The sequence below is a fragment of the Erithacus rubecula genome (assembly GCF_903797595.1).
Source record: "Erithacus rubecula genome assembly, chromosome: 3".
Classification (NCBI taxonomy): domain Eukaryota; kingdom Metazoa; phylum Chordata; class Aves; order Passeriformes; family Muscicapidae; genus Erithacus; species Erithacus rubecula.
The window spans coordinates 44,407,820-44,423,980 of record NC_136689.1 but is presented as its reverse complement, the minus strand read 5'-3'; the positions used below and the strand labels follow the sequence as shown (position 1 = coordinate 44,423,980).

The 16,161-nt window shown below is 47.8% G+C and overlaps 1 protein-coding gene across 1 annotated transcript in view; it reads right to left on the bottom strand.

Moving 5' to 3' along the window:
* The window catches only part of LIMD1 (LIM domain containing 1), a 33,008-nt gene extending 19,257 nt beyond the window's left edge, over positions 1 to 13,751 (bottom strand). The window contains exons 1-2 of the mRNA XM_079301315.1: positions 12,471 to 13,751; positions 3,012 to 3,113 (exon numbers count right to left, since the gene is read on the bottom strand). Of these exons, the coding sequence (XP_079157441.1) occupies positions 3,012 to 3,113; positions 12,471 to 13,590 (1,222 nt within the window). The 5' untranslated portion in view covers positions 13,591 to 13,751. The remainder of the gene's footprint in view (positions 1 to 3,011; positions 3,114 to 12,470) is intronic.
* Between the last annotated feature and the right edge of the window lie 2,410 nt (positions 13,752 to 16,161).

Sequence of the window (16,161 nt, the reverse complement as noted above, 5' to 3'; positions counted from 1 at the left end):
AATTTTCTGTGTCGGGGAAACCAATGCACATTTGAGCACAAATCTAGCTAAGAGCAAAATTAGAAATCCTTGCTAAAATGAAAACAGTAGGACAGTGGTTATAAATATCTGGAGGACAATACGCTTTACCTTAATAGGTAACTTAGTATATTTTATTTATTGGAGTGGGGGATATTTAGTGTTCCACAAGAGAAGAAATTTTAGGATTGAAATCAGGAGCAATCTTGACTTCTCAAAGTCAAGTTTATATTGGATGGTGTCCAAGATGAACTCCACTTAAAAGCACTACTTACTTTTCAGCTAGAAACCAGAGTTTCCACACAGGCTGCTCATGTGCTTTGCAGCTAGAAAGACATCACCAAATAAATATTCATTTTTCTGCCAGACAGAAATGGTCTCATCACATTTACTGCAGTGATACAGGTGACAGAAAGCCTGCAGAGGGGCATGTGTCCTTGCTGAGTGAACGACAGAGTGTGTGCCCCTCATTCCCACAGCAACTGATGGTCTGTGGGGCTGGGAAGTGACTTTGGGCTGTGAAGGGGGGGATTCCCCTCAAGTAGGTTTCCTTCCAGAGTGCGGGGCAGGATGTCCTGTACCTCCCCAGGCAGCATCAGGCAGGCAGCTGCAGTGCAGAGGCTTGATGAATCAGAAAGGCAGCCCAACACAGGTCAGGCCACAAAGCCCCAGAGCAAGTGCCTGGTGCACGAAGGCCCTGCAGACCGCAGGGGCAGAGCAGGAAACCACCCCCAGCACTAAAGGGCTTCTTGAAAACCTTGCTGCTCTCAGAGGTGTGTGCACATGAGGGAAAACACCATTACTGTGGGGGTCTCCCTCTGGCACCACTCTTTTTGGAGTGCTGGGAATCCCGTGCCACAACACACCTTCCCCTACATCCATCCATGCCATCCTGCCAGCTGCCACTGCCTCCAGTTTCCATTTTAGTATGGCCAACGCCACAATGGGAAGAACTTCAGCTTTCATGACTACTGTCCTAAATACAACCTGAATTAGGCTCTCACTTATATGCCCATGACTTGCATTCACCTTTTTTGTTTTGAAATACAGTCTTTTCTACTGAGGTAAATACCATCATTGCTCCCATGCCTCTTTCTTTCCCAACCCTCCTTATCATTTTCACTATCCTCATTTTTTAATTTTACTTTCAGTTTGAAACCCTTTGCCCAGGCACATCTACTCAGCACATTTCTCAGTTACAGCCTGGGTAAGAGAGAAAATGGACTTCATTTTGCTCAACTTGGCTTCTTTCCATCTTTCTTAGTCTCACCTGATATCCACACCTTTTCATCTTGCACTAGAAACATTTGGAAAGGGTTGACTTTTAGAATAAGCAGCAAATAGCTATTCTTTCAACCCTCACCAAACCACCTCATTAAGCTAATTTTTAACCAAACACAAACAAACAAACATAACCACAGATACCTCTGCAACCACAACTACGTTTTTAGCGCTGGTCTCCAAATAAAGAATGTAAAATTCATTTTAAAAGGAGGATAAAAAGTGTTTCTTTCTAAAATGCCAGTTGCATGGTAGTAATTCTATAAATTTAAGACAGCTCAAATCTGATGCTGGATTATTTTTAACAGGACCTTGGGTGCATGGGCTGTTCAGAGACTGGCTGGCCCTAGAGGGTGAAAGGTAACTGAAGCAAAGCCAAGGATCCTCTCCATGGGAGAAAATTAATTAATTTCAAATTAATTTATAAGAAAGGAGAGAAGAATAAGTGGCTGACTTCTGAGCCTCTAGGAAACTGCTGCTATATGCAAAAACCACTTTCTCTTTTCAGTATCCCTATTTTCAGTCAGATGATGGTGAAATGCTCTACTAAAAACATAGGTGAGGCAGGGCAGCTGGTGTAGGACAGCTGGGAAATGGGGATAGTTCAAGGCTCAGCTATTATTAAAAAGCATACACAACTTTCTATATTTATTCCAGCTTTACACTTCCAAATAAAACATGTGCAGTCCTGATGAGTTTATAACTCTAAATAAAACTCAGGAGGAAAAACCCTCAGTCTCATCTGGGAAACCAAACTCATATATACAAAAGCAGGAGAAGATTATTATTTTTTCTGGCACTGCATATACAGCTACACTTCTAAAAATACACTACCAGCACTGGAGTTAAACATAATACAACAGAAAAACCACTGTCTTACAAACACAGCCATGGTTTAAAATCAAGTGGCCAGCTCTTCACCCCAGTTCCATTGCAGACCTCATTGAAAAACTGCTTAGGAGGATCCACACATTGCTGTATGCCCCAGCAAGCTCCAGATGTGGGTCTGACAAAGTGACCCACAGGGAGGTCAGCAGGGCCAGCTGAATCATTTACTCCGCTTTTTGGGTAGATTTCACAAGGCCCAGATACCTCTGCACAGTAACCAATTCCCTCTCTGCAAATACCATAAACCAAGCTGGCAGAGACATGCCCCTTATCTCGGGGCATGGCTGCATTTCTCTGGAGAAGGAGAGAGCAAGATAGAGTAACCTGGGTCATTCATGCACTCACATGCTTCAATTGGAGGTATTTCAGAGGCACAAAAATTATTTTAGCAAGTAAAAGATAATGCATGCAGTGAAAACAGTGTCACTGAATTTAGCCTGCAGCAGCTCCATCTGAAAAGTAAAGCCTGCTATGACAAAAAAACATGCCAGCTGAGGCATGTTCACTGCCACTTTGAAAAAATATTCTTGTAAGAAAATGTGGCTGTAACTGAGAGGCAGAGGAATGAAAACAGCAATACCCCATATCAGAAGGCAGAAGCCTGGCACAATCCAAAATCTCTTTTCTACATGCCTTGCAACAATCCATTCAAAAACAAACAGTAAGCACCACCACCACTAAGTCATACAGCTACAGCAGACTCCAGCTGGGAGAGAGTTTAATAAGTGCTTTCTTTTCTTCCCCCTTTACACCAGAAAAATGTTAAGCCCAAAGAGTTTGTGTAGGACCCAGCACCAGCGTCAGAGCAGGCCAGGGATACTCACTGCAGGCTCCACAGGTGAAACAGCTGTCATGGTAGAGGTTGCCCATGGCCTGGCAAGCCTGGTTTGCTCCATAAACGCCCTTGCTGCACTTCACGCAGGTACCTGGGAGAGAGAAGAGAGGTTACAAGTGGGACCTGACAGGGTGGCTGGGGACACTGGCTGAGTGACAGCACATGTACTTTGTCATGGTGGCTGAACAGCTTAGGACCATGTGGTTCACTGAAGCCACAAGATGTAGGTGCCATCACCATCACCTGCCCTGAGAGATGTTGTTAACAGTGGTCATGACAGCCATTGTTCCTCCACACTGAAAGACTTTTGCAAAAAAGTAAACTGCACAACAACAGTCCTACCCAGGTACAGGGACATCTTCCTTCTCCTATCCTTTCTGACAACCTTTGTATGCATCTAAACCTGCTCAAGGACCCTCACAAAAGCAATGAGTATCAATAAGTCGGGCTCAGAGCTCTCCACAGACCAGAAGTTTCTGCCACTTATTGTATAAGATAAGCTTGTTGGTCGCAACTGATGTGAGGAAAACACAGCTCTTCACTTAGCTCCTTTAAATCATCCATTTCAGATCCCAGTTGTGCCTGCTGAAGGCCCTAATGTTTTCCCAGCGAAACAGAGCTAGACCACCTGACACCTACCTCTCTTAAGAAGGAAATGGCACATCAAGCCAGTTTATTTACTTCAGGAATTACCCTGTGATTGTGACAGGCTGTTTTTAAAGCAGCATAACTCTTTAACCACCTCCAACTGAGAAACTTGAATCTCTGCTTAAGCAAATAAATGAATAAGAGGCATTGTGAAGGAAAAACAGATTATGTGTTTCTGTCTCTGGTTTGTAGTGGCTCTAATGTGACTCCACCTCCAGGTCTCTCCTTGCACCACTACCCAGCCCTATTAATCATGGCTCTTAAAATCCCTGGTCAAGGGACTGTGAGTCACACCTCACTCCTACTGGCCTAGGAGGAAGAACAGCATCATCTTGCTGGAGATCCTTAGTTATACTAAGGATGGTAAACAAAATTTCCCTTCTTTTGGGACACTGCAAGCTCCAGAATAATTGAAAGAGTCTGGAGAAAGTTAGGAAGAAGTCCACTGTGCTTACAGCAGTGCTGAAAAGTAACTCAACTCTAGCTGCACCCGGCTTGCACTGCTCAGGTGAGTAACAATTTCTTCCCGCAGCCAATAGTCATGGCAGTCAGTTTTCACACTGCAGGGATAAAACCACTCAGGAGTCCTTTGCAGTAGCACACACATGGCTGCTAAAAAGCAGACACTTGTTTTTCGCAGGTTTTTGCAGAGCAGGCCTGGCTCTCTGTCCTGCAGCTGCCTGAGTGCATTCAACCAGCATGTTGAAAGCCGTCCTAGTGCTGTGCCAAGCCCCACTGCACTCAGAGCCAGAGTCCACACTGACACAAACATGGAGAGAAGGCTGCAAAGAATAATTAGTTACTTTGTTTTGTCCAAATCCTACACAAACTGAAATGCTCACTTGGCTGTGGGCCCACCCCAGCACTCAGGCTGGCACCAAGTGAGCAAAACTTTCTGGTTCTTTTTGAACTGAGCAGGTTTATCTCATTCATTGAAAGAAACATTTTAAGAAAGATAAATCATACAGGCATTAGAAAAAAGGATTAAAAAAAACAAAGGTCAAGACAAAGATAAGTAAAAATTGCCTTTTCAAATGGATGTGCTCTCCCAGGAATGTGCACGTTCAGCGGCAGCCTGAATTTCTGTGCAATGATTTGACACAAGAGCTAACGACTCACAATTCCCTCTTGAGTACAGCAGCGCCAAGCAAAAAGTTCCAAGAGCAGAAAACCTGCCAATTTTCCACGACACCCACCAGGCTTTCCACAGAGCCAACGTATTTATTGCACTGCAAGTGCTGCATTTTCCCCTTCTCCGTGCCAATGAGTGGTTGCTCCAGAAAATTTCACCAGTGTGCTCCGATTTCCTCCTTTTCACAAAGCAGCCAGGTGACACTGACTGTGGATGAGCAGCAAGCAGAAGCAGGAGGCAGAGGGCACAGCAGCTGAGTGCAGGCACAGCGCCCAGTGAAGGTGCTGGCAGGCATAAGCCACTATTAAGCAGGCTAAGGCAAACCCCATGGAGGGCAGAACTTGTCTCTGCCACTAAGCTTCAGCGCACAGGTATTGCTCCTCTGGGCTCCCAACAGTTCAGATACTGCATGAGCTATCAAGGCTCTTGCATCTGTACTAAAACCCTTCTCCACCTCCTACCCCCCAACTTCCCCCAACCATCCTTCCACCTTTCTTTCAGTCCATGCTCCATTTCACCCCCGATTAACCAGTTCATCCACTTCTTTCAATATTTAGGTCCCTAAAACATGGGAAGTAAAGTCACAGAATGAAAGGGTTTTTAAAATAAATTGACAATGTTTTCTGTAAAAACTGTAATGTGCTAAATTACTCAACTATGTAATATATAAATATTCATACATATCCTGTGCCAAGGTTGACAATTGAAAAATGGCATTATGGCACATCTGAATCTAGTTTATGTTCTTACACATATCTGCTAAATCCTACTTGAAAGCCTATTAAATCTCAGTAGCAAGTGAAGTTACTCTCTAAATAAGTTTTTGCTCTTGCCAGATATAACATTCCAAAGTATTTTAACCAATATACTTGAGCCTTTATCTGACACTCAGCACACCTGGCCTGAAAGAGAGGGGGGGAAAAAGTGATTTTTATGATTTTTCCTTTCCACTTTCCTTTTTTTCCCATTCATTCCCTGCTGTCAAAATGATCCTGATCTTTTGGCTTACGTTAAGCAAGGAAAAACCTGTTGCTGAGAGCAGCCAGTTGCTGAGCTCGGCAGCATGTGTGCAAAGCCAGCTGATGGAAGCCAGTGCAACTGGGGCCACCTCCAGCCCCATCCTGCTGCAAAACAAGATCTGCACTCTGCTCCATGCTAGCTCTGATGGCTATTACCCAAAACAGTGCTGACTATGCTTTCTGCTGGTGTTAAAATGTCAGCAGCATCACTCCAGCCCCACATGCCAATGACACTAGTCAGCAGTTCTGGGTAATTTTCTTGGCATGGAGTGGCTTTTAGCTAAAACTTCTGTCCTCAGTGTGAAGCAGAGGGATCCTGAGTTCAGCAAGATCCCTGATTCCTGCACTTGGTACCTTCGCAGCTTGTAACATGTTTATGCAAGCACCAATCCCAGCAGACATTCCCTCTGAAATTACAGTTTTTAATTTTAGACAATGTTATTAAGAAGAAATGACAGGTTTCTCTTTTACCACCAGGATGACAGACCCAAACGACCATACCTGCACAGCATCACTAAATTCATGCCTGAGCACACAGGCAGAATGGTAGCCAGATTTGGGAAGGGAAAGGAATGGAAATTGCTGATTTTGGTTCAATTTCTGTCGGCAGGGCAGCTGTGCCTGGACAACAAAGAAATCCCTGTTCCCTTTCGCATCATGCAGCAAGCAACCGCCCGCGCTGCAGCTGAGAGCATGAACAAAGGGACCTTTGGAACAGAGCTGAGACTGAAAACATGCCCTGTAAGCCACTTCCCGGCACTTGCCACACTCCATCTCAGGACTGCAGACCACTGTCACCAGGAACAGCCTCAGCTCATGTGATCCAACAGGTTGGACGCAGACCTCAAGGGCTGTGAGAAATGAAAGTGAACCTGGTGTTCAGACTGAAATGTCAGTCCCACCCTCAAAATTCAACACGAGCATTTCCATTTACCACCAGACTCAAAACCCCTGGAGACATTTTTTCCTCCAAGTGTTGCTATTTCACACTCACCAGAAGGAGTTTAGTTACTGTATCCCACTCACTAAAAATTCAACACAAGTCATGCTGAACAGCAGCATTTTCTGGGAGTAAGACTTATTTATACATTTCAGACAATATCAATCTACAGACCAAGATCACAGCTCTTCCAACAGCATCCCTATTTTCAGCAGTACCTCCCTTCTCAGCACAGCCACGCTTTTCTACATGTGGTCCTGGTTGGGTTTACTACTATTGTCACTAATATTGTCACATTTTGAACAGCCAAATGTGACAGTGCTTCAGTGGTAAGATTTCTTTACCATGTCAATTTGGTCCCAGGTAAGAGGAATGCAGGGGCAGGATGATTCCAGTGGTGTGGGTCTGCTTATCTGGCTAATCCAGAAACAGCAAGTCTGTCCTACTCCTTCCACACATTCTGTGCAAACCACATTTCCACAATCAGATTGACTCTTGTTCATCAGATGTAACTGGTTTTTGCCCCCTCCTTACAGGAGGTTGGATTTATGCTGAAGAACTTTCAGCTGAACTTAGAAGAATTCCCCCCAGAGTCTTTGGGGATTCCCATCTGTCCACACATGTGCATACCTAATCCAGAAGCAGACCCTGATGCCTACTGTCAGCTGTACCTTCACAAGGGTCCTCCCCATTAGAATTCTGCTTTAAGCTCTGACAGAGAGCACCCTGTGCAGGTACAGCTGCTGTGTCTCCAACCCACCCAGGAGAACCAAGCCCTTCCCTTGTGTTTGCACACACGTGTTTCAAAGTTGGCTGAGAAAAGCCTTCACCCTGTCAATACATGATGTGATGCTCTCCTGCGTTCGCTTTAGAATTTCTCTGGAACTTGAACCCACCTTTCCATGGCTCCCCTTAACCAAGTAATTCCTACATCAAACTCAAAATTACATAGATTGCATGTCTTACTATGCTGCTTATCCACCACTGAGTAGTAACTCTTGAGGGAGAGGTGATTTAAAGGAGATCTGGAGGAGCAGGTGAGATTGAGTACCTGGAAAACAGGGCGGATTGGTTCCATTCATTGCTCTGTGACTGGGTTGCCTGTATAAAGATGGACAGGCATGCCCTGCCCATCTCTTTTCCATGCCTTTTCTTGACCCCTGACCTTGCTCCACACCTTCATGTACATACTGCCAGTGAAGGACAGAAAAATGCCATCAAACTCATGTGAGTGACATTTTAAGTACCCTGTAGTGATGTCAGAGATGATGATAACTCCAGTTCACATTAATGAGGCTCTTTATTCCTTTCAGTTCCCACTCCTGCTGTATCCTGGCTGAAACACTGATTGCTCCTCTGACTCAACTCCTTGCTTTTTCTTTCCTTTTGGTAGACTTTTCCTCAGCTTGCAAACTCAGCTGAGCTCCCAAGAGGAAGGGAGGAGAAGGCACATACTGCTGTAATCTTGAAGAGCCATATTCCAGGCCAATACTTATTTGCTTGGTTTCTTGCAGTGAGATAAGCTTTGCAATCTGTACACACCCAACTACTTCAAGTGCTTTCCTTTCCCAGCTTTCCTTGCTCCACCAGGACCTGTCTCTCACTGCCTCCCTCTCATCTCTGCTGCAGGCAGGTGTCTCCTTTCAGCTTTGGTACTCTCCCAGAAGAAGGTAGTAAAGGATGCCTCTGCTCATTCCCAGTGGAAACAGCATTGTCATCATCACCCACAAACAAAACAGACTCAGAGGAACTTTCATAATCAGAAATTCTCTACTAGTCAGCCCTGAGACTACTTTTGCTGCACACAAAGTGTCCTGGTGTCCCACCACCACCAGGTCCAGTAAAACCCCCAGGTGTGTCCAGCCCCAAATTTAAAAGAACTGTGGTTTCAGCAGTGTTCCAGTTCACTGTGCACTACACTTCCAAAGAGCAGTGCTGGCTTTTGAGCTGCTCACACCCATTCAAAGGTGCTGGGCTTCCAGGTCTCCACAGGGCTCAGTGATTCAGTTACTGCTCTGCTTCTGCCAAGAGGGAAAAAAAATCTGCAGACTTTGCTACAAGACATTCTCTGCCTGATTGCTGGGAAGCATCCCAGCTTTTCACTGCAAAACTAGATGCCCAGACCTCTCCTGAAACACCTGCAGCTTATCAGCTCTGCTGTAAACGGCACAGAAGCCAGAATACAACAGCTAACAAATACTTATAACATGAAAATGGTTTTATAAAAAGCTCTTGGTAAGGGTGTAGATAATCTCATCAGGTGGAGATTTCCATCTAGCTGTATGAAAAAAGCGCTGGTAAAGATGTGATGCTACATGTTACGCCTCTAAAAGTGCCCATCTGTGCCTGCAGACCAAGGCACTGCATGCTAAAACAAGTAGGCAAACCTCTCTGCAGACCCTAGCACACCACAGACAGGCACCTCCTCTACCAAGTCACTCCAGGCAGTGCAGGCAGATGCTCGGTTTGGCTGTACATCTGTCTCACCTGAAAACCCATCAAGCACCTTCAGTCTTTGGGATGGTGTCACATAATCTAACCCTAAACATTTGGGTGGTGCTAGCAAAGGATTTGCAACTCCCTCAACCATCCCTACTTAATCTGTCACCAAGAGGAGATGAAGGCTGATGCACTCAAAGGAATGCCATGGGAAATCAGTGGGATTTGAGTGCCTCACTCCTGAATGTTCCCTGGAAATAGTACACCAAAACCTAAATAAATCCTAAGCTGGCTTCCAGTGACACCTCCCAGGGACACGGGGCTCTTCTCTGCTGCATGGGAACCAGTCTCTCTAGGGAGCAACTTCAGCTTTTCCTTCCCCAAGCAAAAGACCTGGGTGATACCTGAGACTCCCTATGGCCTCCTTGACAGCCCACATAAATCAAATCAGCACTTCAAAAGCCCTCTTGGAGAATCTAAATTCTCCAGAGACATGAGCAGCCCTTGAAGCTCACACATAGGTCACGACTTATAAAAAAACAAAAGGAAAAAAAACCAGAGAGAATTCTTGGCTTTGCATGTTTCTTTCCATTCACTTATTATACCTACTCTGAGCAGACAAAAGCATTTTGCACAGCAATTAGTGCTGACAGATAACCAGACTGCTGCTCCTCAGCACAGCATTCTACCTGTATTTTGCCTAGTCCCTAGCTTATCCTTTCCTAGGCTTTCACTTACAAGCACACATTTTCACATACAGAAAGCAGCTCCTTTACTATGATCAGAATTAATTGTTCTTATAAACACCTGGTCCTGACTGAGACAGACTGAAGGACAGTATGTAACCTGACAGAAGGCTCATCTTCAAAAACATCCCCTTGTAACAAAAGCAGCACACAAAATTAGGAGAACTGAAAATATTTTTTATAAAATACTTTGGTCATTTGTACTTTAGTCCTGGTTTCATTTCCTGCCTCTGATGAACTTCAAAGCTGCTGCAATAGACTTCCCTTCACTGGGGAAAAAGTTTGCAAAAAACCAAACTATTGATAATTTTTATCACTATTCCATAAGAGTGTTTATTTTACATCCTGAAGTTTAGTAGCTTAAGAGTAGGGCATAGCAAAAATTAATTGAGAAGGCCAGCTGTGCCCTTTATTCCTTCAAAGGAAGTAAGGTAAATGTGCAAAAAATGAAAATAGAAGTGAAAAAGAGGGGGGGAGGAGGAGGCCCAGAACTAAAATACCTCAATACTTGCTCTTTCCTGTTCCTTGGTCCTCAGCAGGGCAGATCTGCTGAACCTTTGCCTGCTGAGCTGAGGCTCCACAAAACTTTACCCTCTGCAGAGACTCCATAATTTCTTTTTTTCCGTCTCACTCTCCTCCTTCCCAAATTTCTCAGACATCACATCCTGGTGCAAAATCTCCAGACAGGAGAATGTCAAAACACTTCACTGGGGATCAGTCAGTGTCCGTGTCTTTTTCCTTGCTGGGGCTCACTCAGCCACCTGATCAGCCAGGCTGTCCATGCTGCAAAAAATACTCCTGCTTCATTACAAATCTCCCACAGGACAAAAAGTCTCCTGCCTCGCGTCCTTATTTTGTGACAAAAACGTAAAAGGAATTTAACCATCAGCTGGGTTCCTCTGCCTCCTGAGTCCATCCCCAAGCACGTTTTGGATGAGGTTGATCCAGCCAGTTTACACACACTGCAAGAAGACACAGCCAGGGTCTGCTGGGGAGACCCCAAAATCTCTCCAGTGGAGCTGAATGTCACCTCCAGAAAAACATTCCCATTTTTGAGCACCACCTCCCACAAGCCTGCTGTCCCAACCCCACACCCGTTATCAGCTCCTTGTCATGGTATTCAGCTCCCCACAACGAGGCTTCTTGTGCTCATTCAAACTGTGCACTTCCTGCACAGGACGGAAAGTGCCAAAATTTGTTTCCAGGCCAAAACACTGTGAGTGGAACAGCTCAGCACATCACTTTTCTGCGACAGGATAAAAAATGCCCCTGCCCAACCACAGGGCTTAATCCCGTCTCAGATACCAAGATAAACAACCCCGGCACAGCCCTCTGTGGGCAAGTCCCCCTGCCTGCTGCCAAGAAACACATTTTGTTATGCAATCTGCAGCTGAGTGCTCGGTGGTCCCTCCAGCTATATCCCCAGAGCTCGGTGTGAAGCTCGTGCGGCTCAGACCACCACTGAGCCACCCTCCAACCCCACCAGACAGGACCCTGTGTATGACAGCACACAGCTGGACTGCAACAGCACCTGTGCAGCTTCAGACACAAACTGTTCCTCAGTACCGGGCTGAAGAGTTTAATCTGGCCCTGTTCTACTTCTGTCACTGTGGGTCTGAAATCTTGAGGAAAATCCATACACCTGGCCTGCTTCTGTTGTTTCTTCAGTTAACTGTGGAGTTTCCAGACTTCCCAGCAACTCTGTTTCCCTCTCCCAAAAGCTGAGCTATCTTTTCTGCTTTTAAACTGTGAAGTGGCACAGCAGGGAAAGGAAACACACAATTTGCCCCGACCTCCTGCCATTCTGGGGCAGCAAATCAATTTAATTCAGGACAATTAATATTCTCACTGGGAGATGTTCACATGTAAGAAGTGGTTCCTTTTCCCTGCCAAGCGCCAGAGATAACCTCTGGACTCCTCACAGACACAAGATTTAAGGAAGAACATGTCTACTGCCTGTTTATCTGCCATCTCCAGGACGCACCAATCCTTTCATTGCTGATGGGAACCAGCACCTGGGAGCAGAGGGAAATCCTGGCAACTTTGGGAAACCACCACCTTCCCCATCTCCAAGCTACTTCTCTCTTCCCTGAGCTCCATGCCCTTGTCCATGATGGCAGCCTATGCAGGCACAACTCCTCCACAGGCTGGGTGGCTGCCTTCCCACCCACACATGGATGAGGGATGCATCCTTGTAAGACACAGAGAACCAGGAGTATTGTCAAGAAAAGTTAAGCTACTCCCTGCTGGCAACGAAGGGCACTTCAAAATATGCAGTTCCCGCTTCTTCCCAGCACTGCCCCCCTACATTTGCTTCAAAATTAGAGAGGCATGATTAAAGAAAAAGGTGTCACAGGAGGAAGAGCTTCTAATCCCTGTGATAAAGTTAAATTAAAACATCCTGCTCTGGGCAACTGACGGAGAGCAACCAAGCAGATGTACAGGCAAATGCAATCCTGCAGGTCTGAACCCTGCTGGGACACTTTGCAATGCACTTGTGCTGACAGGTGGATTGCCTCCTTACCAAAGTAATCGGCCTTTGGCCGAGCATCCATCTCCTGCTCCAGGCGCTGGGTCAATGCCTCCAGCTTCAGCTCGGCTGCCGACGGCCCTTGCTCTGGCTGCGGAAGGAGGGTCTGGCAGGGTAGCTTCACCTTTGCTGTGCTGCTGCCATCCAGGTGTCCAGAGTCTGACCGTGGCCCGCTCACGGCCTCTGGGAAAAGCACCTGAGGTGCATTGGGAGCCACCATCCCTCTCGAGGCCAGGCGTGAGGAGCCCAGCTCAGGGCTCCCGCTGCTGCTGGCAGGCCTGTGGTTCTGACCGTGGGCCACAAAGCGACCGGCTGGGCTGGGGTAGGCAGCGGCGGGCTGGTATTCCACATTGGGAGCAGCAGGTGCGGAGCCCGATGGGAAGGACAGCGAGACACCCTGGTACCACAGCTGGTTGCCATCTCCCCCGGCTTTGGAGCTGCAGGGCTCAGCAGAGCCTGAGAACCCTCGAGTGGGCTGCGCTGAGGGTGCTGTGAAGGATGAGGAACCCTGCTGTGGCCGGGGCTCCTCTGGCCCCACCGAGGCGTTTGAAAAGGAGGAGGACCTCTGTCCAGCTGCCATTGCGTCACGGCCCCCGACACCTCGCCTACCCTCGCCGCCGTTCTCCTGGAGGTGGCCGGGGCTCCCAGCCTGTTGCTCCCCGCGCCCCGCGCCAGGCTGTGAGCCTCCCGCTCGGGGGATCCTGTCGGGCTCCGCGTCCCAGCCCCGGCGCCCGGCCTGGCTGCCGGGGGCCTCGGCACGTGCGCCGCTCTCTCCGAAGCTCCGCTCCGCTCCCTCGCAGGACCTCGCTCGCGGCCCCTCGGCGGCAGGGGGCGGCTTCGAACCTCGCGCCACCGGCGGGTTGGGCAGAGGGGGGTGGAAGGCGGCAGCCCCTCCATTCATCGCGGCCATCAGCATCTCCTCCTGCTGCTGCTGCTGCTGCTGGAGGTGGATTTTGGCCATCTTGGTGGCGAACACCCGCCTGGTCTCCTCGAACTCGGGGTTGTTGCCGGCAGCTTTATCCACCCGAAAGAGACCGTCCTTGGAGGCCTCGTACATGTTGAGGTCCTCGATGAACTTGCTGGCTTCCAGACCCAGATCGTCGTACTTGTCCATCCCGCCCGGTTTAGCGGGAAGACCTCCGCCTTCTCTTCTTCTGTTTCTTCCTCTTCCTCCTCCTCGTCTCCTCTTTCCCGCCGGGAATCAAGGCAACGCGGCAGCGGCAGCCGCTCCGTCCCGCCGCGCTCCCGCCGAGCCCGTCCCCGCCGGGGCGTGGCTGTGGGCGCGGGCAGGAGGCGGGGCCACTCCGTGCTGTCATTGGCCACGCCCCAAACCACGCCCACCCGCCCAGCGCGCGGTGCTCGTCCTCGCTCCTGGTAAGCGCGCGCGCGATCCGTCCGGAAGCGCCGCGTGCTGTCCCGAGGAGCGTCCCGCCGTGTCCGACCGGGCTCGGGAAGGGCTCGGGCCCGGCAGCAGAGCTGGGAACGGGGAGCGCACCGTGCTTGAGGTACCCGGGTGATGCAAGGGAGGTGGCTTTGCCTCTTCTCTCTGGATAATGTTCCTCTTTTCACCCTGCAGCCCGGAAAACTTCCTGAAGAAGCCTTGTGAAAAGTCACAGACCCCCATCGGGAAAACAAACAAACAAACAAACCAGCCCTACTCTCCATGAAAAACTGCGAGGAAAATCTCATTCCATAACTATTGGAGCAATTATTTTGTATAGTAGGAAATTGTATGAATTTTCTTGGTGTAGATAGATATTCTATGCTTAAGTAAACATGATTAAAGTACCCTGTATCATTGCAGGAAGATGACCTGAAAGAGTAGACTGAAAGAATAAATACCCCTGGATGCCAGCATCCCAACCTTCCTGACACCTTCGGGAACCCCCCACCCCGTTATCCAGCACCAGACATGTAACTGCAGCAAGTTCACAACTCCAGAGACATTTAGATCAGGAAAGAAGTAGATGGATCATGGCATCATAAAATTGTTGTTACTTTGGAATTTGGTGGCATATGTATGATACATAGGGATACACAGGGCAAATCATGTTGCTCTTAAATGCTTGAAAGGTACAGGAACTCTGTGTAAAACTGCATTTGGGGTGGCCCAATGTGGTTGAGACACTTCATGCCCACCATTAAAGACTTGCCCATGTGAATCTACACTTTACATCTTAGTCTCCCTCTGTGTCAGCCTAGGACAATTGCAAAATTTCCATGGCCACCAACACAGCCTGGGGGAGCCCAGATGTTGTGGGGCTGCAGCGGGAGCCCTGCTGGGCTGGTTGGTAGGCAGCTGTGGAACCTCTGAGTAAACTTTCTGGTGCATTTGAGCCTACGGGCCCAGGCACATGTCCTGCATTCCCATAACTTGTTATTGTATTTCTCCCCCAGGCTCCAGGAGGGAGGCCCAAATGTTAAGGAATGTGGAAATTCACTGCCTTTAATAACGGTGAATTGGGCTGTGACCAAAACATGTTAGAAATAAAAAAACAAATCCCCTCCCTTCTTTGATCCATTCCCTTACAAAAACACTCCTGAGCAACTGAGGCCAGACCTAAAATATCCTGCCTCTTCCTGTGTGATTTGGCCCAATGTGCTTAAAAATGATGGCACTGTGAGCCCCTGGAAAAAGTGCCTTGTCTTCTTTCAAGGCAACCTTGGAAATGCTGTGACATCTCCAAAGAGGCTCCAAGCAGGACTGAGAGGCTGAAAGCTCGTCCCTGCAGCAACAACCTTAGGCTGGAGCTTGAGCTGATAAACTGATGAACTTTGGACTCACAAAACTTAGTCCAGCCATAGCACAGTTTTAGATAAGGGGGTTTATGGTTTCTAGGGAAGACAGGCGGATGTGAATTCCAGCACAGGGGGAAGCACAGCAGTAGAGCTCCCCTAGTCGTCAGGATGGGGAGAAGGGGGACCCCAGCACATGTTGCTACTAAGCCTGGCCTGCCACTTTTCAAAGAGATTGATAATACTGGAGCTTTTTACAATATCAGGGAAACATCCCAACTATCAAGCAATCCCATCTATCAAATCTTTTCAAGCCTTCCTCTGCTGTGGGTATGAGGGAAGGTGGGTATCAGAGCCTCCCTCAGACTGATCCCCACAAGACCTGTTTCATTTTGGGAGAAGCTGGGTACCTGGGGGCTAAACCCAGCTTCACACAAGCCCTGACAGTTAGTTTAGCCTCCATCTGGATGTGTGTAATGCAAAGCACAACAAACCCCTGCCTGTGCCAGGGCTCTTTTGGCTGGAAAGGGTTTGCCTCCCATTTTTATGGCTGGGAGAGGCCACGGTAGCCCCCATCAGCTGCTCCATGCCATGCAGGTGTAGGCTAAGGCTGCCAGTTACCAAGAGCAAGAGTGACTACCACTCTTGTGGGTCTTGACCAAAATTGACAAGTTTGAGGTAAAGCTCAACTGAGGCAATGAATGGCAAAACAGTTTCAGAGCATCCTCAGAAAGGGCTCTTAGAAGTCTGTTTTGGCTGACCAGAAGAACTACAGGAAGTGACTGAGGCGTGGGATGCCTTCCCCTCAGTGCTGGCTTTAGGATGCTTTTAGAGATGGGCTTAACCGAGATGCTTAGCTTTCAGTGTGACCACTTTTATCTAAAATGGGCAAGCTTCAATGTTAAAAAAGTAAGTAACAACAAGGGTGGTAGTGAACCACATATTGAGT